Here is a 23,554-nt window from a genome sequence, read left to right as displayed (position 1 = left end):
ATAGTGGTGGGCACAAAGCCTTAGGTAGATGTTGGCAAGAAGAATGGAGGAAAGGTCATTAAGAGGAAAAAATTGAGAATGATAAGGACAGAGGTGATACTTGTAGGTCTCAGGGAAGCCAGAAATCAAGGTTCCAAAGTAGAGGTGGAATGGTGAGCTTTTAGGAAGCAGTTAAGACTCAGTTCCCCCGAGACTGGCAAGAAGAAAGAAAGGGGAGATGTAGGAGGCAGTATATAATATTGTACACTGAAGAAGAAAGTATATAAGGGCGTTCATGCAAGACGGCTTCAATTATTATCCATTAAAAAGCCTCTGAGATGACCTTCAAGACAGAGTAGGAAGAGGGTGTACAGGCTTGAGGGGAAAGGAGCTAGTCTAGAGGTCGACCATGGTTTGCGTGCTAGGTTGTTGAGGAAACACAAGTAAAAGTCTTGCTGAAAAGCAAGAAGGCAGGGCTAAAACCAGGCATTCATTCATCTTTTATTCATCCAGTGTCTATTGAACACATATCACTTCTCCTTCATTCAGGAGTCATTTAGTTAGCACCCACCATGTGTCAGATGCAAGATGACTCACAAAGAATGCAGAGTCGATTGGAAAAGAGAGACATGTATGTAGCCAACTCTAACCTAGTCCCTTCAGTGTGATGCCTGCTGCAATGAAGGTTCATCCAGATGCTGTAACTGGCATGTGAGTGAATAGGTAATTCCAGCGAGATTTCACAGATCAAGCGTCATTGAGGTGGACCTTAAGGAATGAGGGAAAAGAGGAAAGGAGGAATAAGACAGTCCATGCAGAAGGAACAGAATTAGTGTGTGAGAGAGTATGCCATGTTTGGGGAGGTTTTGAGTGTTCTGGTGGGGGGAGCACGGGAGTTGGAGGAAGAATAGAGGCGATAGGTAATTTGCCTAATGGAACTCACCTCCCTCTCACATTTTTAAGGCAAAGGTAACAAAATTGGCAGAAATAGAGCCAGCCCTGGTGGCCTAGTGGTTAAGTTTGGCACACTCTGCTTCGGTGGCCTGGGTTCAGTGCCTGGATTCGGTTCTGGGGTGTGGACCCAGACCACTCGTCTGTCAGTGGTCATGCTGTGGTAGCGGCTCACATACAAAAAGAGGAAGATGGCAGCAGATGTTAGCTCAGGGTGAATCTTCCTCAGCAAAAAAAATTGGCAGAAATATAAATAAACCTGTAAATAGAACAGACCTTTATCTACTTGAATAAGTTAACACAATGCTTTAAAAGTATGTAACTATTCCATTGGTGGCTCTTAACTTTTACTTTATGTTCCAAGAGTGACTTTTAGTGTTTAAAAAAAAAAATTAAACTACTCTCGAGCCTTCCGAGCACTCATAAATATCAATACAGTGTTGAGAAACATGAGTGTGCTCATTGTTAGTCCATTTTTAGTCTTTGTTTTCATTTTAGGATAATTTTGGAGAACTGGTTTGGGAGCATCTCATTTTCATATCACATACAGTAGCTTGGGAAGAAACACTTCTAATCCTGCTGTTATTTCCTCCAGTGAGAAGAAAGACTTTTGCTTCTTGTCCTCACTGAATAGAAAGCTTTTATTCTACCTAATGAAATGTGTCTGTTTATAAAAAAAATTGCTTGTGTGGGGTTTTAAAAGTAGGTGCCTGTTGGGCCGGCCCGGTGGCGCAAGCGGTTAAGTGCGCGCGCTCCGCTGCGGCGGCCCGGGGTTCGCTGGTTCGGATCCCGGGCGCGCACCGACGCACTGCTTGGTAAGCCATGCTGTGGCGGCGTCCCATATAAAGTGGAGGAAGATGGGCACCGATGTTAGCCCAGGGCCGTCTTCCTCAGCAAAAAAAAAAAGAGGAGGATTGGCGGATGTTAGCTCAGGGCTGATCTCCTCACAAAAAAAAAAAAAAAAAAAAAAAAAAAAATACGGTAAAAAAAAAAGTAGGTGCCTGTTAATGTTCATAATCAAAGTGAGGAATTGAAAGCCGTTCAGGGCCAGTCTCAGCACTTTCTTTGATTGAGAACATACATTATGCATCCTGGCGGTTTCCCAAAAAACTGTCCTGAAGAAGTTACATAAATTTCATTTTCACAGTAGTCGCCAGGGAGGGAAGTCATCCAGGCCACTCCATCAGACTTTTCATAATACTTGTAATTTAATTCTGAACACTTAAGTTCACAACACGAGCAGAATTACGCCGTGGTTAGTTGTACAGGTATGTGGTCAGGTAGCTGACATTAAAAATTTTATCCCCTCTAAATACATAGTGCACAGTTGCTAAATTAGCTTCTGATTCTTTTGTGGCCCTGTGGGAAATATATCCAGTGCACCTAAGTTTTTAGAAGAAATATCCTGAAATTTTCTTTTTTGTTAAAGCTCCATTTTGTTTGGTTTTGCTTTTTTTCCTTCCCAACGCATGACTTTCATTATTCCCAGAATTTATACTGGAAACTGCATTAATTGGACAGGTAGAATAATACCAGTTAACTCTGGAAAAATAATAGATGTCACATCAGACGTGTCCTGGGTGGTAAGGACTTGTATTTTCTCTGGTTCTGAATCTGAACTTGTTACTTGCTTTTTTATTGAACTCTGGATGGCCCCGTCTAACCATTTTGGACTCCACTGGCTTTTATTTCTGTTGTATTTGAATGGGGACTCAGGAAATTCTAGTGGGATTACATGTTATATGGTTATGAACCATTTAAATGAGATAACAGGGACACATCACATACAACTCGATTTCACGATGACATTTTTATGTTGTCTGTTCTCTGAGCCTTTGCATGTGTCTTCTTAATCATTTGCATATATGATGGCTGAGGAAAAAAATCTCCACTTCCTTTCCCAATCTGTACTTCCTTTGGCATTTATACTATGTGTAAATATACCCAAATCTGATAAAAAGAGGTCAGGAGGGAGGGGGGGAAGGTTGAGCACTAATCTCAGCTGATGGGCCAGATGCTGTGAAGATTACGAGATGATCTCAATTCATAGGCTCTCCCCAGGAGCTTGGCATAACGTTATATGGACAAGCAAACTCACAAAAAGTTCATGAATTCGGGACGGAAAGTGATAAATCACCGATGAGCGTGGCTCGTCAGTGCTGCCGGGAAGTCACTGTGGACTGAGTGCTTAAGCTTTTAGGGGAGGAGAGAAAGGCATCAAAGGCTCAAGGCTTCAAAGAGAAAGGGAAGATTCATCCCATGATTTGGAGACTGGAGTAGCAGGAAGAAGCCTGTGGTGTAAGTTGCCCCTGCTGTCTCCCACTTGAAGACAGGCATTTGCAGTCCTGGATGTGGGACTTCGTGGGGAGGTGGAGGAACGCAACGGCATCACAGCTCATTCCCACTGTCCCCACCCGGAATTAGTGGCACTGAGCACTTGGGGAAAAATAGGGATTTGTGCCCAACCACACACAAAGCTTCGCATGTCCCAGGTGTGCATCCGTTGTCAGTGAATATCAGTACCTGCCGTTCCTTGAGGGTCATTATTTTCTGCTTGATGAGAAGTGTTGTATTTTGGTGAAAACATGCCTAGATGCCTACCTGCCTGTCTTATCTATTTTGAGATAAATGAACCAAGTTGCATTCTCATATCTTCTATTAATGGCGGTAACAGTTGTGCTGAATTCAATTCAATTCCTTGGATTAAAAACACATGCAATGTTCAATTACCAATGGTAGTTCAATTTTAAAGAGGGTCAGCCTTACCCATATTATTTCCTTTTTCAGACAAATGGACACCTACCTGGGAATGGAGATGTGTATCAAGAAAGGCTAGCACGTTTAGAAAATGATAAAGAATCCCTTGTTCTTCAGGCAAGTGATTTTGAAATGTTAATCTTTCCTCACAACATGCTTAAAATGACCATTGTAAATTGGTGTGGCAAATTCAGATGCTTACAGGAGCCAGACTGCTAACAGAAATAAGTGCAGTAGGCCATCTGTGTATAATAGAGAGTGGTGAGGACTGTAGCAGAATGAGGGTATGCACACCTAGTGAAGAGTGAGCAACCTTTAATCAGCCTCGGCTCCTCAAGGGCCAGTCTGAATACAGGCACAGTGTCATCTGATCTGATTTTTTAATATAGAGCAGAAATTCAGATTTTTATACTATATATATTCATAACATATATGCATAAACCTGTGTATATATTTCTGATTCTGAATATGTGTATTTAATTTTTCAATTTTAAAAATAATAGCATGGGCCAAACAAAACACGAAGTGTGTAGTGGAGTCCTGTCTGTTTGTAGGCTAAATTTGAGTTTTCTTTTTCTTCATAATGTTTTAAATGCTTGACAGATATTTTCACTTGGGTATTTTTTGCTTAATGAATTGAAGTATATTTACTAGGCTGGTGATCGTTGGGGAAGAACTCAGAGATTTGCAGTAAGCACTGAGGATGGAGGACTAACCCAGTGGCTCCTTATAGACTGAGTTACCCCCTGGCTTGGAACACATTTGTGAATGGTGTCATCATGAAAGATCTCATAGGATCGAATTCCCTGGATTCTTTTCTTTATTCTTCGTGAAGTATCAAACTTGAATAGTCCTTGATGACTTCTCTTTCAAACATGAACTCCATTTCCTCTCTTAATCTCTATACTACCTCCTACCTCCACCCCACCCCCCAAAAAAAGATAATTTGTGTTTATAATAACATACTTTCTCTCATAAATGGTTGAAATGGTTTTAACCTGTGAAGTGTTGCATATCCCAATCAGCCCTAAGTTTCTTAAAAATTGAATAGGAGTCCTCAGATCAACAAGCGTCACATCAATAGGAGTGTGAAGGACTTCTGTCTTATTAATTCACAGATTTTTTTTCTTTACAACCCAATGAGTGGTGACATCATTCCAGTTTTTCTTCTGCTTAGAGAAATATAGTTTGCAGTGGGACTCAAATTCTTCCTAATCGATTGCAGTATTTTGCTCTAAATATAGGTAAGTGTGTTAACAGACCAGGTAGAGGCACAGGGAGAGAAGATTCGAGATTTGGAGTTCTGTCTTGAAGAGCACAGAGAGAAGCTGAACGCCACAGAAGAAATGCTGCAGCAGGTACGTGCAGAGTGAGCACCAAGGTGGCATTTCTCTGCTGAACTATTTGAGATGCTGCATTTATATATGTTGTGCATTTATATGTTTGCTCTGATGCAGCAGTAAGTTTTGTGATTCACTTGGACTGGCACATTTTAAGCAAAAACCTGAAGTAGCAGGGTCTCAAAACACACACACCGTAGAAAGTGTTCATGTAATTAGAATCTGGAGTAAAATATTAATAGGATTGTAGGTAATTTGAATTTTCTTCTTTATGCTTTCATATGGTTTTCTAACTCTCAACCATGGGCATGTATTTTATGAGTAAGAAAAAAGATGAATACCATATATGACTGTTATTGGAAAAAAACTTGTATACGCACACACACAGACACACAAACATATATTGCTCATTTATGAGAGGACCTATAATATAGTCAGTAGAGTGCGTACTAGAATGAGACTACTTACGTTTGAGTCCCTGCTCTGCCGTTTTCTTGCTATATGACTTTTGGCAAGTTCTTAATTTCTCTGTTCCTTAGCTTCCTCATCTGTTGAATAAGGATAATTCATGACTTATCCTTATGAGTTTCTACCTCATAAGCGTTATTTTGAGGATTGAACCACTTAATACATGTCAGAACAGTGCCTGGCACATAGCAAACGTAATATCATCATCATCATGAGTGTTATCATCAGGCTTAAGAATATGCAAGTTTTATGTATGGGTCTATAGAATCTATGTCTCCCCCCTAAACAGACATGGGTTGAGTTCTGCTCAAAGAAGGTTAACTAAAGCAAAAGATTTTTTCAAAGTGTATCCATTTAGTAATTCATCTTCACCACAGCCTCTGCTTGGTAGTTACTGCTTTCTCATCGTAAATGAGACACATCTATATGTGCCTGTTCATAGTAAAACAACTTTTGAATGTATGTCTTAAATTCTAATAGGAGCTTCTGAGTAGGACGTCCTTAGAAACTCAGAAGTTGGATCTGATGGCTGAAATATCCAACTTGAAGTTAAAACTGACAGCTGTAGAGAAGGACAGGTTGGATTATGAAGATAGGTTCAGAGACACAGAGGTAAGTGACATCTCTCTCTCATTATATATGTATACATACACATGTGTATACATATGTATCAGACACACACATGTTCCTATCCTCACATTCATTCATGCTTCTTTTTAGGAATAAACTTATATACATCTTTATCACTAAATGCTTTTTAGTGACTTTTTATCACTAAATGCTAATGGTAATTTTTAGTTTGAGACTTTTGATATGAAATATTAATCCTTTCATTAGCCTTTAGAAATACTTTTGACTTTAGAACATTTGGAGCTTCTATCTATCTATTTCAGTCTATCCATCCCTCCCTCCCTCCCTCCCTCCCTCTCTCCATCCATCGTCCATCCATCCATCCATCTATCCATCTATATTGATTTTCTTCATTGTGGAAATAATGGGTTTAAGCGCATGATTTTACTAGTAGTTATTATTTAAGCACACTGATTATTTACTATATAATTATAGTATTTTATAAAATTGTAAAATCATAAAAAATTACAGTTTTTTAGAGGTCATTTAATTCGGCCTTCTACTTCTGGTCTATTGCACACATAAATCATTCCAATTAAAGCTCACTATACTTTTGTGAAATTCAGGATAGATTCTACAATTTAAGTATCCATTTTCGTGGCTAAACATGCTTTCTTTTTTGTTTTATCTATTTTATTGTTAATCCAGGTCTTCTAGTTTATTTGCTTATTGTTTGGTGGTGGGGGGAGAGAGCATATCCATTTGAAGTCTATTCATTTGAAAAGAAATACAAAGAGCTGCAGAAATTCCTTCTCTCCTATGGCCATCTCTTCTTTTTTCTCTATTTTATTTCCTTGGTTGGGGTATTGAGAGGTGTCGTACTGTATTAGAAAATGGGTACCAAGAAGGAGAGAGGAGAAGAAATCATTTACTTATTTTTCCCCTCTGTCTTCATTTCAAACATTTATTTCATACCGAGTATATGTCATCATGATACAATGTACATTACATATACTATCCATTGTATGAAAGTCCTTCATAGATTTGAATTTAATGAGGTTTACATCATTGCTGTTTTCAAAGGTAAATTTCCTGTCAAAGTTGTAACTATAATGGCAAGTCTTGGTATATGTATTACTTCCTCAATAACAAAAGGAAATCCCTAACTTGGTTCATGTTTTGATCCTAAGGCTCTTTGTCGATTACCTATATGAGCATGTTTCTCATTTGTTTGAGACTGAGGCTCTTAAAGCAGAACTTAGAAAGTTACCCAATTTCTTTAAAATTCTTGCTTTTGTGCTTTCTTTAAAAATCTGTTTGGATATTTTCCTCTTTTCCCTTTCTGTCATTCCCTGACCCCACAATGGCTCCATAACACAGTAATAGGTTTCAGCAGCAGATGGACGACGTGGCAGTGGAGCGAACTCTGCTGCAGAGAGAGAAGTTGCAGTATTTGGGGATCAAGAGGTGGTCTTCCACATTACAGACACAAAGTTTAGGGGAAATTGTAACCTACACGACTGTCATTAATTTGGATATGAGATGTTAACCAAATGTTAAGACTAAATTGAAGTGGATGTTTTATGATTTTTTTGTAAGACCACAGAGCAATATTTACGTCTCTCGAGTTTGTCTGCATTTTTAATAAAACTTTTCTTTCCAGTGCTTCCTTGCTTCACTTATGCATTCTCCATCATCTACAAAGTGATCTTGCCATCAAACTTCCAGTAAACTCAATCCCTGATAATTTTCTCATAAATATTCCACACTATTGGTAAAATGTAGTATGCACATACCCAGAGATTATAGGTTATTGGATAAACTTTGTTGTATATTAAAATAATCTTCAAAATTAAAACTGAATTGGGTATGTTCATTTTCCTATTATTGTTCCCTTGGTAAAAATAAAATGTTTCCCTAGCTGTTTCATGAATCCAAAATTCTTTAACTTTGTCTTGGAGCTTTAGATTATTTGGACATTAATTTCTAAGAAAATATTAGAGTGAGGAAGAAGTATAGGTACTTCCAAAAGATTGGAGGTAAAAGTCTGGAAACCTTGGAAGGTTGAGAACTTGCCTGTCCCAAGAATTGCTAATAAATGGTTAGAATAGTCAACAGTGCCCCCTTCTGGTAAGAGCACAGATGTCAGCAACTGGGTTTCTTTGGAGCCCCAAAGAGTTCTCTGAAATAGAAAAGGGAAAGGTAATGGGGATTTTCTTTTTAAAAAGGACTGAACTTCTGATAAGAAATTAGTGAGAAATAGTTTGTATTCCATTTTTAAAAGTTTCATATTAAGTAGCTATTTCCAGATTTTCCAGCTTGAGTTGTCACAGTTGAGTCATATGAAAGATATGACTTCTTTCATGTTGGAGATTTACATTCATATTTACGGTGTTGCTACAAAAGATAATTGGGTAGTTTTTTTTTAGTATAAAAATTAGTTTATAATTCTGTTTTCTTCAATTATTTCTTCTTCTTTGCAAATTGCCACTATTTCTAAAGGAAGTGGTAAAATACAACAATGCCAAATAGGAATTCAAAGCTGTTTCCTAACAATGAGAAAGTGGGAAAATATATTTTAAAAAGATCAGACTGATGAAGCAAGAAGGCTAGAAACTCATATTATGCAAAGATGATTAGTAAATGGGAGAAACTGACTTTTTCCTTGAACTTGAATTCTGAACTTGTGGCTAAGGAATCGCAACTAAAATGTCATTAAATGATGTCAAACAGTTAACCTTATTTGTAAAAGGAGTCCTCTTATTGAAACATTGTATTAATAATGATTATACATTGTATTAATAATGTATGATAATGATTATAATAATATTGGTAAGTAATTGTTTATATAATAATGCTAGGTAATACTTTTCCCCATTTTATAAGAAACCACAATTTAAAAGCCTGTGGGTTTCCTGGGAAGTGTATTTTCATTGTAGCGTCCTTTTTCCTAGCCTTGGTGAGACTGAATCATTACACTTAGAAGTTTAGAATAATCCCTTGTTAAGAAAGTTTTATTTCTTATAACATTGTTCTATTTTTTTTATGGCATTCTTGTATAATTCTGTTCTGTCGTCTATGAATTTGTGGCTCAGGAAGAAATGTCTTGTGAAAGAGAGAAACAAAAACACGTTAACTGTTGATGGGGCCTTCATGGCTTGTAGTAAAAAAGAAAATCATCTCCTTCGCAGAATATTGAAGCCCTTGTTTTGGAGGAGGTGGCATTATTTAGCATTCTAATTTCTTTTTCTTACTCTCAGGGCTCTGGATAAAAATATGTCACCATTTCTGAGAATATTTAGACAAATTTTACAAGCAAATTTGTTTTTTTAAAAAGTGCTAGTAGAAAAAGTATCCGATTGTATTTATATTATAAAAACATTAGGATTACTTTCTTTTTCATTTTCCACATATAAAATTCTATTATACTGAATATATTTGTAAATGACAAGACCCTCATCCACCCTCAAGTTGAGAATCCTTGGTTGAAATGATTTAAATTTCATTCCATTCTCCCAGATTGGGTTGATGAACAATCTGTATTTTTGTAGACAAATGAAGAAATTATAAAGATATTTTTATAAATATCCATATATCACTGAAGAGGCCCTAAAAGTAAATGGCTTGCCAGAGGGGAAGGGGGGAGGGAGGAGGGCGAAAGGGATAATTCGGCACATGTGTGTGGTGATGGGTTGTAATTAGTATTTGGGTGGTGAACATGATGTAATCTATGCAGAAATAGAAGTATAATGATGTACACCTGAAATTTATACAATGTTATAAATCCATGTTACTGCAATAAACAAAAAATTTTTTTAAAAAATGAAAGAAAATTTCTCTGGTGTATTTTAAAAGACAGTGATTCATATAGTGATTTTTAGTCTAGAAATATCTGATCAATGATTGTAAGTGATTAGCCACTTTTCTTAATAAGAATTACAGTCACCTTTTATTTTTATGATCTCATCATTTTCAGGCAGAGGCTTTGGGAATTTAAAGCAGTGTTTTGTTTTGTTTTGTGGTCAGGAAGATTAGCCTTGAGCTAATATCTGTTGTCAATCCTCCTCTTTTTGCTGAGGAAGACTGGCCCTGAGCTAACATCTGTGCCCATCTTCCTCTGTTTTATGTGGGACGTCTGCCACAGCATGGCTTGATAAGCAGTGCATATGTCTGCACCCGGGATCCGAACCGGCGAACCCCGGGCCACCAAAGCGGAGCACGCGAGCTTAACAACTACGCCACCAGACTGGCCCCTAAAGCAGTGTTTTAAATGGAAAGATGCTTTGATTCTCAAGGAGATAGATTTATTTCCATTTGTCTGACCTAGTTCATACAACTTTAATCCAGGCGCTGTTGATTTAAGATTTCCAAGCTGCTGTTTTGGTGTGGATAAGTGTGTTACTGCCTTCCTAATGTATCTTGTTTCTTTTTGGACAGGGGCTAATGCAGGAGATCAATGATTTGAGGTTGAGAGTCAGTGAAATGGACAGTGAAAGACTTCAGTACGAAAAAAAGCTGAAATCAACCAAAGTAAGTTTTCTCAATGGCAAAAATTTTGAAACAAATGTCTCCACTACTTATATATATGATCAATAATATAAATAAAATATGTTTTCTACTTAGTATATGATAAAGAAGGTATTTTACAGGTGAATGAAGTTTTTCCCCAAGCGGGAGACCTTCTTGAATTTAAACACTACTATTCTGAATAAAAATCAGGCTTAACTAATCTGTTAGAATATAACCTGTCATTTCTCTAAGTTGTCCACAACCTCCTTCATAAACTGATACTGTTTTCTCGGTTATTTAGCTTCTCTTTTTCTATCTGTAGTTTCCTTTCACTCCTCTGTCTTCTCTACCAGTCTTTAATGGCCAAACTTTCTAGCATGAAAATCAAAGTGGGTCAGATGCAGTATGAAAAACAGCGGATGGAACAAAAATGGGAGTCACTGAAGGTGGAGTAGACTTGGGTCGTGGGGTCCATGGCCTGTTGCTTTGCGGCTTGTGTTGTTTCGCTGTGATGGTGTTTTTCGTAGCATGTGCGTTTCATTGTGTGTGTGTGTGTCGCCTGCTTCTTAAGCATGGTAAGATAATTGCAGAAGCCCAGCTGTGAGAGAATTCTGTTTCATATCCATAGTAGACACTGCATTCTTCCTTTGGGACCCTCTTGAACATAAATGTATACGGCAGATAACTATATCATGGCCCAGTGAGAACAGGACAGCACTTCTTGCCAGGGCTACTGAAGGTTTCTTGTACTTGGTCTCCACTCCTCCTACAAGTAAGAACTAGAGGGCCAATTTCTTAGCTTCATTGGAGAACTACATCTTCTCATGGTACTAAACGTAGTAAATATCTTTAGAGACTGAAAATGAAATGTGTTATTGAAAATAAAGGTACATTTATTAGCATTGCATAGCTTTATTTTCTGTGTTAAATACAGTCAGCAAAACTTAAATTTGCTGAAGCTAATTCTTTACCAAAGAGAAACTGAAAATTAAAACATTAGTAAATAGGTAGAAGATTGGACTTGGGATTTTTGATGATTGTGTAGTTAAAAAAAAGAAAAGAGGATTTAAAATCTATTTTCTAAAGCTGTTTTTTTCCATTGTTGTAGGAGATTCTGTTCTTTTATCTTAATGATGAGGATGAATTATTTAGTCCCATGATTTGGCTAAAGTTGTTCATCACCTGCTACGTTACACACTAATTAAGCTCTACCTTGTCCAGGAAACATGAGTGCCATCTTAAAATGCTGAATAAATGTCAAACAAATCTTAATATATATTTTCCAATTTGCATTTTATTTTGCTTTTATAACACTAAGCATCTAATTGGATTATCTTCTTTGATTAACTTGGTCAGATTTTTTTTATTTAGCATAAGATTTAAACGTTAGGGCTACCGTAGTCCTAATTTACACGTTAAAAGATTTCTTTTCAATTTGGTCACAAAACAACTTGAAATAATTATACCATAATTATTATAAATTAGACTTTTATTAATTGTCTTGCTTCCTGCTTATCATTGCCACTGTCTGATTTCTGAAGTTTGAGTCTAAATTCTTGTCGTTTTTTGTTTCATTCATAAAAATTAAGTATTGACTTAAGAATTAACATGCTCTCCGAATATTCTCTTTTAGTCGTAATCTACTCTTTTCAAATGAATTTATCATTTGTAGGAAGAACTGGCATCTTTAAAAGAACAGCTGGAAGAGAAGGAATCCGAAGTAAGAAGGCTACAAGAAAAATTGGTGTGCAAGATGAAAGGAGAAGGGATTGAAATACTTGATCAAGGTGAGAATATATATTTAACACTTATTTTATTAAAATCCTCCAAGTCCTATAAAAGAAACTGATGTTAGTTGATGTGTAATTTTAGCGTCAAAGAAAGAGAAGAGTAGCAGAAGCTGTCTAGGCCCAGGACCACAGGGAATCTTCCGAGACTCTTTACTGTGCTTGAGGATCTGCTAACTTCCTCTTCAGCAGCTGGAGAAGGGCAGCTCTGTGCTTTCTTGGGTGTTTATTCTAGATTACTAAATTGTAAATTCTCGTCATCAGAGAGTTCTTGTCCAAATTGTAATACAAGGGAGTATCAGAAAGAATTAAAAGGAACCATTACTATGTCCCAAGATTATTTCCCTCTGAACTGAACTTGAGACTACATAAAATAAGACATTTAGAAACCTTGCCTGCCCTTTTGAGAGAAGAGAGGAAAGGCTCTGTATCTCTGGAAAATCAATGAAAATTTCTTTTCACTCATTGAGCCCTCAACCTTCTAGAAAGCAAAAATAGGCTAATTCTGTTTTTGAAAAAGTATATGAATTTATCCAAAAATTGTTTTCATAATTGAGGAGGTTTGTCCTGGATATTATATTGACTGTAATTTCTAATAATGTGGATTATACTTGATTGAAAATAACTTGAATGAAATGTGTTTTTTTGAATTATATTTGGAAATGCGTGTAACATCTGACACTAGATCAAATTTAATCTGTCTTTGTTATTACAAATGATGACTATGAAAAAAGCAACTTCTGAGCCATTCAAAACAGACCAATTCCATTTAGTATAGCTTTGGTACATTTTTATCTATTATGTGAACATTGGTAACGTTATTGTCTGTACAATGAGGGGCTTGAATTAGATTACCTCCAAAGTTTTCTTGGCTCTAGAATACCTGGGGTTTATATACCTGTAGGTATCACAACTTTCTATCCATCAGAAAACTCAATTCATCAAACATTGAGGGAAATGGATTTTTCCCCTCTGTATTTTGGCATATGTAGAATTGTGTGTTCTTAAAGGACCTTCACAAACATGCTTTTAGGATTTTAAGAAAGAAGTGGAATCATAGGACTTGTGGGCTAGAGGATATATTAGGATAGTGCTATACAGGTCTGATCCAAGGACTAGTACAGGTCTGTGAACCACTGGTTACCAGTGCACAACCAGATAAAGACAGGGATTGAGAGCAAGTGTTTAGAAACTTCATGGCAATCAGATGCTGACTTAACATCTACCTGCCTGATCAGTGAACTCATCTCATTCAACAGGAGATAGGCTATTTCAGTGTTGTTGAACTTGAGTGGTGAGTTGAAAGTGACATAAGCAATGCCCTGGTCATGTTCAGGAGAGCCATATGTCAAACTGTAATGGAAACATAAAAACAACCAAAGCAACATTAGTATTTTTTCATCACATACAGTGTAAGAAGCACGTGTACTCCATAGGCCTAATTTTAATACGAGAAAATCAAGGTTCAGAAAGATGAAGTGACAGAGGTAAGAACTCACATGTAGGGCTGCTGGGTAATTACATTAGATTCTCTTTCTGACCTCTCATGGAGCATTATGTACTGTAGTACCAGCCCTGAAGTCACAAAATAGTGCTGAATATTCAGTCTCTATGAGATTAGAGTCTCTTTACTGTAGGTAAAAGGACACTAAATAATAGTGCTTTTAAAATACCATTTATTGTTGAAATGTATGCTAACTTCCAATTCAATGGGTTTTCCTGCACAGATGAAAATTTTAAAAAGAAGCTCAAAGACAAAAGTAAGGTTTTTGGTGTATTTCCATCAGCCTTTACATTCACCAAAAGTACTACTTGGACTGTTCCTTGCATGTGTTTTAAAACATTTCTCTCGCCAAAGATGTAAAGTTGCTTCATCGATAAACTCTCCATTTCTTCAGAGTGTACAAAATAGAGAGTAAACAAACAGACAATAAAAACAAGGAGTAAAATACCGTTTTGCAGATTTTATCTGATTCAGCCCTTTCGCTCCACAGGATTCGACAGGGCACCCAGACAGTTGGAGGCAAAAAGTGTTTTCTCTGTGACCCAGGAGATACAGAGTCAAAGGAGAAACTGTTTATACTCCTGTGAAAACCTCCTGTTTTTAAGATTTTACCATAGTTGAAAGACCATTTCAACCTTTGCTTTTGCTTTTCAATGTTTTGTAGCCACTGTTTCACTGAGATCTACATTAGGAGATTCTTTCAACATACCCTCTTGGTGTTAAAAAAGAGATTATACCCAGACCCATTAATAGAGCCTGGATTATTTAATGCAGCATGAAGATAAATCCTTAATGGGCTCTTTCCTCCAGACATCGAATTCTTAAGTCAAGGGAATGTGTCTTCAAAAATGTGTATATACCTTAATTGAAAATTTTCTATCAGTGCTGAATGGTGCACCACTGTTTTAAAAACTATCTTAAATAGTAAGTTGTTTCTTCAGAAGCAGGCAACCTTAGCTGAATTTTTTTCTGTTACAATTTTTTAAATTTGTGCTTTCATTTTAGGTTGACTTTTCAACTTTAAAATATTTGTTCTTTTATTATTGAAGTAACGTGCTTATGTATTTGAATATCAAAGTTTAAGGAAAATCACATTCAGCTTACTTTGTGCTTTATGTTATAGAATAGTATTGGAAATGAAGTTTATAGATGAAGCAAAGTATTTATTATCCTTCTGTATGGAACATACAACCAGCTTCTTAGCATGACTACTCACGTAAATATCACATTCCATCAGGCTCTTTCCATGCGTGTCTCCATCTTGGTTATAACTGAATATCATTTTTTCTGCTTTTGTCATAATGTACACTGTTCATTGCTTTTGCCCACCGCTTTATAGTTTTCTTTTTTGAAAACTTCATGTTTGTATTGTTATAGCACTGAAATTTCATCTTCAGTGTTCTCATGAGGATTTTGTTGTTGCTTTCAGAGAGGGTAGTTAGCTCTCACTTTCCCTTATTTTCTTTCTGGAATGATGACTATCAGGTGAGACAGAAGGTGTTCCTTTTTCAGATTTTCCCTAAAAGAGAATATGGATGGTAAATGTGCCCTTTTAAAAACAAAACAAAACTTTAACATCTTTACCTTAAAATATTTAAATCTGAAGAGTCATCTTCTCGTTATTGTCGTTTGTTGACTAAACTGACTTCTGATTTGATGTTGTGATATTTTCAGATATTGAAGTACAAAAAATGAAAAAGGCTGTGGAGTCTTTGATGGCAGCAAATGAAGAAAAGGTATCTAGACAAAATTTAAATATTTATATGGATGTGTTGTAACACTATTTTGATCATTCCATGCATTTTCTGAGATATCTCCGTTTAAAAGAATATACCCTGAACACTACTGACGTTAAGGGGCAAACATCCTCCCTTCCTGCCTAAGTGTGCCCACTCTCCATGGTGGCAGTTGTAATTGTGGCTGTGTGCATAGGAATGGAGATCAGTACTGGCTCCACTGAGAATCCTCACTCCCCACCCCAACCCGTAACCCCCTTGAATTTAGAAAATGTTCAAGCTGTCAGATCAGTTCTTTATATTCAGGTGACACATGAGAGAAAAGATACAGTCCATGGTACATCTTTTCTGTGGTCCCTGGAAATTCTGGGCTAACATAGGAACTCTGAAGGAGGTAGCCCATGACAACTTTAGCTTCATGGTCATGTTGATTTTCTTCTCCATGTTCAATATTTCCTTCACACTGCTGGCCTCTTGCACATCTGGGATTGTCTCTGCTCTCCTGAGTGGTAAGATGTCAGAAAAAGAGGCACAGGCACCATGAAATCAAGTATGGCCCTAGGCTGTGTTTTAGCTTTGTTTGCCTAATGCCAGGGTCTCCAGGAGTTCTCTTCCTCTGGTTGCTTCTCACTTCATGCTGCTAAGAGCAGGGATGCAGTTACCCTCCTAAGGCAATGTGTTTCTTCGTGGATTACCTGACCAGCCATATATCCGGCGGGGAGCCACAGTCGGGTTCAGCTCCTGTCATCAGAACTGCTCTCTCCTCATGTCTCTTAATGAATAGAACAAGGAGGGATTTTCCCAAGAAAAAAATAATTTCAAGGAAGTGAAAAACAAGCAATGCCAAAGAACTTTGTTTTGATCTTTTTCTCTCATCATAAGTTTCTTTCTCTAATTCTTGCCTACTCCGTTTTACTTGTCTCTTTATTTATTTTTTGCCTCTCATTCTCTTTATTTGTTTTTTATTCCATGAAAATTAACTCATTGTCCTACCCACCCGAATATAGGTTTCTTTTTGCTAGTCTTTCCCACTATTGAATAAAAAGAAAGATCATTAGCAAGCTGCCCATATAGCTTTTATCTAAGAAAAAAAAATCACTGACCTTTATTTTGTTTTAATTTTTTCTCCCTCAAAAAGCAACAATAACGAAAAAACTCCCCATGTTGAATGAGGGCTTACTAGATGCTCAAACCGCTACAGGAGCACCAAGAGTGACATAAATTCTTGGTGGTTCCGGATGGCTTCAAAGAGGGCACAGTTGAGCAAATTCTGGGGAAGAGCACAAGTTGTTCATCAGGAAAATGAAGGCTTCTAGGCAAAAGATGCATGAGTGAAAACATGTCTCAAAAACCAAGGCTTAAAACAGCCCAGTGCATGCTGGGGAAGTTCTGAAGCATGAGTTACAGGTGGAGGGGGACGTACGAGGTTGACGAAAGAGCTGCAGTGAGATGGTAGAGGACCTTGCGTGCTAGGCTAATGGTTTGGGGTCTTGGCTTGTAGGCTTTGGGCAATGACGTGATTAAATAGCCATTTTAGAAAGCTAATTCTGGTGGCAGAATGGAGGGAAGAATAAGGGTGAGAGAACGAAGACAGAATAATTGAGAGGCTATTAAAATAGTGTAGGTGAGAAATGAAGAAGGGTTGAAATAAGGCAATGGCAGTGAAGTGGTAAGGAGGGAAGAGATTTTAGAGAAAGTTGCAGGTTGGTGAGATTTTAAAATCTTTGGATTTGAGAGTAAGTTTCTGGTTTGGGCAATGGGGTGAAAGTTGGTGCCCGCAAAGAATTAAGGGAATCCAAGCAGTGGTTCAAGGACTGGGGGCAAATAAGACCTTAATTTTAGGTATATTCAATTTGATGTGCTCATGGGCTGTTTAAAAGGAGATTTCTTATAGAAAGTTGGAAAATGAATCTCAATTTTAGATTAATGTAGAATCATAGATTGGTGGAGAGTGAACCCCATCAATTTTAGGAGAAATAAAGAACTGTAGATTGGTGAGCACTAAACTGTAGTTGATATGTCAGTTAGCTTTTGCTCCATGGCATATCACATTTATTATTTCTCATACTTCTGGCGATTGACTAGGTGGTTCTTGTGGTCTGGGCTGACTTAGTTGATCTCTGCAATTAGCCAGCATCTGGGATGGGGCTGGATGGTCTAGGATGGTGTGACTCAAATGTCTGGGTGATTGACAGACCAGTCTAGGTTGGCCCCAGCTGGGCTGTCTTCTCCAAATGGTCCCTCATCCTTCAGTAGACTACCCTATGCTTCTTCATGTAGTGGCCTCAGGGTTCCGTAGAGCAGCAGGAGAGGGCAAGCCCCAGTGCACAAATAATTTGCAAGCCTTTCTTGAATAATATTTGTTGATATCTCATTGGCCAAAGCAAGTCACATGGTCAAGCCCAAAATCCCTGTGGGAGGAGCTAGGGAGACCATCTTTATTATAATCCACCACAGTGAGGGCATGGGAAAAAGAAGAGGGTAAGGACAAAACCTTGAATCTCTAACATTTTATACTCCGAGTTGGGAAGATAGTGGGGGTTATAGAAGTAGAATATCTATCTGGTCAAAGGATTAAGAAATCAAAATAGAAGAAAAGAAAGAGTAGAAAGAAAAGCAAAAGAAGAAGGAAAGGGTGGGGTCAATGAAGTGCCAAATTGAGGTCAAATTAGAAAAAGGATGAAAAGTGTTCATTGTTTTTGGTAAATAGAAGGTCACTGATGACTGAAGAGACTTTGGTGGAGTGTTTTGAGAAGGGAAAAGCCAGATGGTGATTAATGACGGCTGATCAAGACAGCAGGTGTAGATCTTTTTTTTCAAGACCTGACTTATAAGTTGGAGAGGAGAGTAATTAAAGTTGATTTTTTCCTTGTTTTTTTGTTTTGTATCTTATTACCTTGTTTTGTTTTTGTTTTTTAAAGATGGCAGCTGAAGGATAGGATCTCTAAATTTAGAGGTACTTTTTCTATGTCTCTGATGTATGTAGGAAAAATATTCTAGATATTACCAGTTTTACTAAAGTCTAGAAGTATTCTTTGAATAATGTAAATAATTCATGTCTACTTATTCTTTGTGTCACAATTACTTTTACTGTTTTAAAATCATAGTATTAAAGATGATAATTTATTTTGTTAATAGGATCGGAAAATAGAAGATCTTCGACAGTGCTTGAACAGGTACAAGAAAATGCAAGATACAGTGGTATTGGCCCAAGGTAAAAAAGGTAGTGTAGCTCTAAAGGTTTTTCTACTTTACTTAATTTTAAGTGGCTATGAACTTTTACATTTGGCCTCAGTTTTGTTCATGGAGCATATCGTTATCCCAAATTAGATAGCTCATTCATTCATTCAACAACCGTGGCTTAGCAGTTAAGTGCGTGCACTCCGATGCTGGCGGCCCGGGTTCGGATCCCGGGTGCACACCGACGCACTGCTTCTCCGGCCATGCTGAGGCAACGTCCCACATACAGCAACTAGAAGAATGTGCAACTATGACATACAACTATCTACTGGGGCTTTGGGGGAAGATAAATAAATAAAATTAAAAAAAAAAAACGATATTATTAGGCACCTGTTCTCTGCCAGAAAGTGTGTAGGCTAATGAGCATACTGTAGATTGGTTGGTCAGGCAGAGCCTTCCTAAGGAGTTGATTAGATAGCGTTCCAGAGAGAAAGAATAATAGCACGGCAAGAGCCTAGGGGAAAAAAGAACTTGGTCTGCTTAAGAAGAAGACCAGTGTGAGTGGAAGGTAGTGAGCAGGGGGGAGAGTGAGATAAGATGAGATCATAGAGGTGAGTGCTGGCCAGGTCATGCAGGTGAGGAGTTCGGCTCTTACTTGAGCCCACAGGGATCCACTGAAGGGTCTTAACAAGTCCATGTCATGATTTTTGTAGCAAATGGACCATAGTGGGAGGGAGCACCGTTGGAAGGAAGGAAAGCCAATCAAGAGACTCTTGCAGTATTTTAAGTGGAAAGATGTGGTGGTACTGATTGGAAATATATTTTGATGTTAGAATCAACAGGATAGTGTGATGAATTAGATAAGGAGGGTGAAGTAGAGGAAAGAACCAAAAAAGATCAACATTTCTGACTAAAGCAACTAGGCAGATGATGGTTCCATTTGCCAAGATGGAGAAGCCTAGAGAAGGAACATTGGAATGTTCCTTGTTAAGGGGGATTGTCTTCAGCTTTGAATGTGTTAAGTTAAAAAAACAAAACAAAAACCTGTAAGACGTCTAAGTAAAGATAGTTATGCATTTTGCTGTATTTGTTATTATTTTATCTGTAGATGGCCCAGTCGGCCATCCTCAAATGTGGAAAACCTTTGTGAGTCACTCAAAACAAACAAAAGTATTAAGAAGTTTGAAAGTTCTTTTGTTTATTAGCAACGCATAGGTGGGGTTATTTGTTCTAAATATAAGCACTGGAAATAAACAAGTCTTTTGAAAGGTACTCGTGAAACACTCCGACGTTGAAATTTTAGATGTGATGAGTTCACAAATAAAATCCTACTTTGGACCAGAATTTTGGGGAAAAAAATGGATCTTTATCTTTTTGTCCACAGGGCCTGGCATATATTAAGACTTCGTAAATATCTGAATGAGCTAATGTACTTCTGAGTATCAATGTTGATTTATGGCAATTCTCATCACTCTGCATTTCTATACCTTCAAAAGAGTCTTTCTTTAAAGGAATATTGCAAATTTGCAAGTAGTTAATTTTTACATAGGTATAGCATTTAAAGCATTGATTTTATAGAATCTCAACATTGTAATTCTTATGTTTAAAAATCAAGGAAGAAAGATTAATCCTTGTAATTAGGCCATATTGTAAAACATTTAGCAAGTAGAAAAAAGGGGTAAAAATCACTTATAATTGCATTGACATGATCACTATTGGCATTTTCATGTATTTCTTTCTAATCTTTTTTCTATACATATGAATGTGTAGCTAAATGAGGTAGTTTTTAACTATGTACAGCAGGATAGATTTTCATAAACCATTGAAAATGATATCTTGTTCCAGTGAAGAGTTATATAAACAGTGATTTCTCATTAGGATTTATATTTATCTAGTTAATCCTCATACAATTCTAATAACACCTAAATTCTAATAAAATTAGAATAAAAGCCTAATAAAACCTAAATTAAGAAGCTATGTCTAGTTTAATATCTTTAAGCAAGTATGAGATTTACCATTTTGTATTATTCAGAGATTAGAGTTTTAAGCATCATTCTTTCTGTTTTTAAGAAAGAATTTCTGGCACTGTGTTGTTCTGCACTTAATCCTTTTCATTTTTAGAGATGTGAAAAAATTCTCAAAGTTTCTGCTTTGCTGGATATGTGGTTTCTTTTCTTCATCAGGCTGTTCTTTCTGCTTTAAAATGAATGGCATCAAGGGATCCTTTTGAGGAATCAAAAGATCTTCTATCTTTTTTTCTTTTCCTTTGTTCCTTTCTATGGTTTTTCAAGAGCACAGTAGTGATGAAAATTGAGCTATCTAAATAGTGATGCTGTTGCTATTCAGAATTGGTTTGTTGTACCACTGGTATTCCTCAGCATGGTTATTTATGAACTGAAATTTGTAAAGTCCCAAATTTTGAAACAAAATTACAGGAGGGTTACTGAACTAAATTAACTTTTAATTTCAATTCTGTGAGTCCCTGATTGTGTCTATTAATACCACTATTAATTAATACCTCTGTAAATACTGCTGCTGGATACTCATGTGGCCCAAGAGCCCCTGGGCTTCAGACGCTCACAGTTTAAGATGTTGTTTCCTAGGTCCCATATTGTTGTTTTTCAAGTGATGCCAGAAGTTGCCTCTTTGATTTTTGAGGATCAGAAAAATTTTTACTTTCAATGTAATTGGGATTCTTATCTTCCTCCAAAAGTGAAATATAAATGAAAAGCTGCTGTTGACCTCTTTTTGCTTTGTCTTTTCCTAGGCCAAGATGGCGACTATGAAGATCTGCTCACTTCCAGTTCTGTCTCCACTTTGCTGGATGTACAGGGTTTTAGTGATCTGGAGAAAAGTCTGTCACCTATACCAGTAATAGGATCTCCCAGTCATGACCCATTTAACACAAGTGTTTCAGAAGAGGTATTTACAGACTCTCGATATTTTCTTCATGTTGATGAGACTGTGTCATTGAAACTTGCAGTGCTGTTGATGGCGTGAAAGACATGGGTTTTTGTCTCAGTTCGATTACTCACTTGGTTTGACCTGGCAGTTTTTGTGTCCTATAGGTCTTTATTTGATATGTTTTCCCCCTCTCTTTAATACATAAATGCCTTGGGCAATGTCAAAATTGCTTATAATTCAAGAAAAACACATGAATCCCTTGGAGATAGATGTCATCTTAAATATGAGATTATAATCTATTTATTAAGAATAAGTAGGGAATAAATAAAGTGGGAATAAAGTGAGATTATATAAAGAAATTGATTTTAGTCACTTCTGATGGTGACTCTGAGTGATGATGGAATAAATTTCCCTCTGATTTCTTTAGACTTGGAAAAAGCAACTGGAGGGAAATAAACAGTCTTAAACTCATTTATTTTACTCTCACAACAAACTGGCAGCAAAAGCTGTTTACATTTGCCATTGCATACCGCTCCAAAAGTTTGTGGCTTGAGTGACATTTATTTTGCTGACAAATCTGCGATTTGGGCAAGGCTCAGCAGGAACGTCTTGTCTGCTCCGCTTAGCAGCAGCTGGAGTGGCACAAAGGGTTGGGCTCGAGTCATCTGAAGGCTACTCGTTCATATAATCTGGTGGTTGAGGCTGGCTGTTGGCTGGGACCTCAGCTGAGGCCCTGGCTGGAACCACTACATGTGACTGCTTGGCTTCCTCACAGTATGGGGACTGGGTCGTAAGGATGAGCATCCTAAGAAGAGGACTAGGCAAATCTGTATACCTTTTATGACGTATCTCAGAAGTCATGTAGCATCTCTTCTGTAGTCACAGGCCCACCCAGATTCATGGAGAGGGAACATAGACCCTACCCCTTGATGGACAAATGACAATATCACATTGTAAGAAGAAGACGTGGGATGGGATATATTGGTGTAACCATATTTGGAAAATGCAATCTGCCCCTCCACTCCCTGGCTACAATAATTTACATCTCTCTCGCATGTCAAACGCACTCATCCCCTCTCTAAGACCCCTCGGTCACATTCCACTTAGGCATCAGCATCCCAGTATCTTGTCATCCAGATCAGGTCAAGATGTAGGTACATCTTCTTGGGCACAGCTTCTTGAGTACCATTCCATTTGATTTAAAGAACCAGGAACTCAAAGAACAAGCTGTCTGTCCCCCACACAGCCGGCATACAATGGTGGGATAGGTGTAACATAACTGCTTGCAGGCACTCCCGTTAAAAAAGAGGGAAAAGGCAAAGTACACAGGCATCACTAGTCCATAGCAATTCCAAAATCCAGCCAGGTACAAGATGCCAGTTCCTTTATTAGCTAGGGCCCAGTCCCCTGGGCTCGTAGTTCTTCCTTCTAAGTCATCCTTCCTTTTCCACAAGAAGAAGGAAGCCTATATTTGCAGATGAGTAGTTTTCTGTAAAAGTGTCCATACAGATCCAAAGCCGCCTTTTCATTTTCTACTGTCTCTGTCCTTTTCAGTCTAATATTTTAAACATTTGGAATTTCTTATGAGTCAATTTATAGTCCACTCCATTAGATAAAATCATATCCACAAATATCTTCATAATAAGCCTTTTTCTACCTTAGGTTCCTTGTAAGGTTACTGTGGGCTATCCCTTTATTTTTAGAGTTTTTCATCTTTTTGAAGAGTTCAATGAGACAGCTCCACCTTAAAACCTTCCTGAGGTCTTAACAAAGCCACACCCCTGGCTTCGTCTTAAGACTGTTTTCCTGACAGCACCTGAGCTGCATCTTTACCCTGCAACCATTCCTTAATTTTAATGTAATGTGCTG

The 23,554-nt window shown here is 37.5% G+C and overlaps 1 protein-coding gene across 6 annotated transcripts in view; it reads left to right on the top strand.

Annotated features, from left to right (window-relative positions):
* PPFIBP1 (PPFIA binding protein 1) overlaps positions 1-23,554 on the top strand; it is a 166,987-nt gene that overhangs the window by 120,068 nt on the left and 23,365 nt on the right. For 5 of the 6 annotated variants that reach the window (XM_058558598.1, XM_058558596.1, XM_058558593.1 and 2 more), the window contains 9 exons: positions 3,718-3,804; positions 4,932-5,045; positions 5,976-6,107; positions 10,503-10,595; positions 12,247-12,361; positions 14,089-14,121; positions 15,540-15,601; positions 18,740-18,824; positions 21,549-21,703. In XM_058558598.1, coding sequence (XP_058414581.1) covers positions 3,718-3,804; positions 4,932-5,045; positions 5,976-6,107; positions 10,503-10,595; positions 12,247-12,361; positions 14,089-14,121; positions 15,540-15,601; positions 18,740-18,824; positions 21,549-21,703 — 876 coding nt within the window. The remainder of the gene's footprint in view (positions 1-3,717; positions 3,805-4,931; positions 5,046-5,975; positions 6,108-10,502; positions 10,596-12,246; positions 12,362-14,088; positions 14,122-15,539; positions 15,602-18,739; positions 18,825-21,548; positions 21,704-23,554) is intronic. The other variant, XM_058558597.1, reaches the window with a different exon arrangement.

Source organism: Diceros bicornis, chromosome 17, assembly GCF_020826845.1.
Source record: "Diceros bicornis minor isolate mBicDic1 chromosome 17, mDicBic1.mat.cur, whole genome shotgun sequence".
Lineage (NCBI taxonomy): Eukaryota > Metazoa > Chordata > Mammalia > Perissodactyla > Rhinocerotidae > Diceros > Diceros bicornis.
Note: the sequence above shows the minus strand (reverse complement) of the source record. Positions and strands in the feature narration are given on the sequence as shown.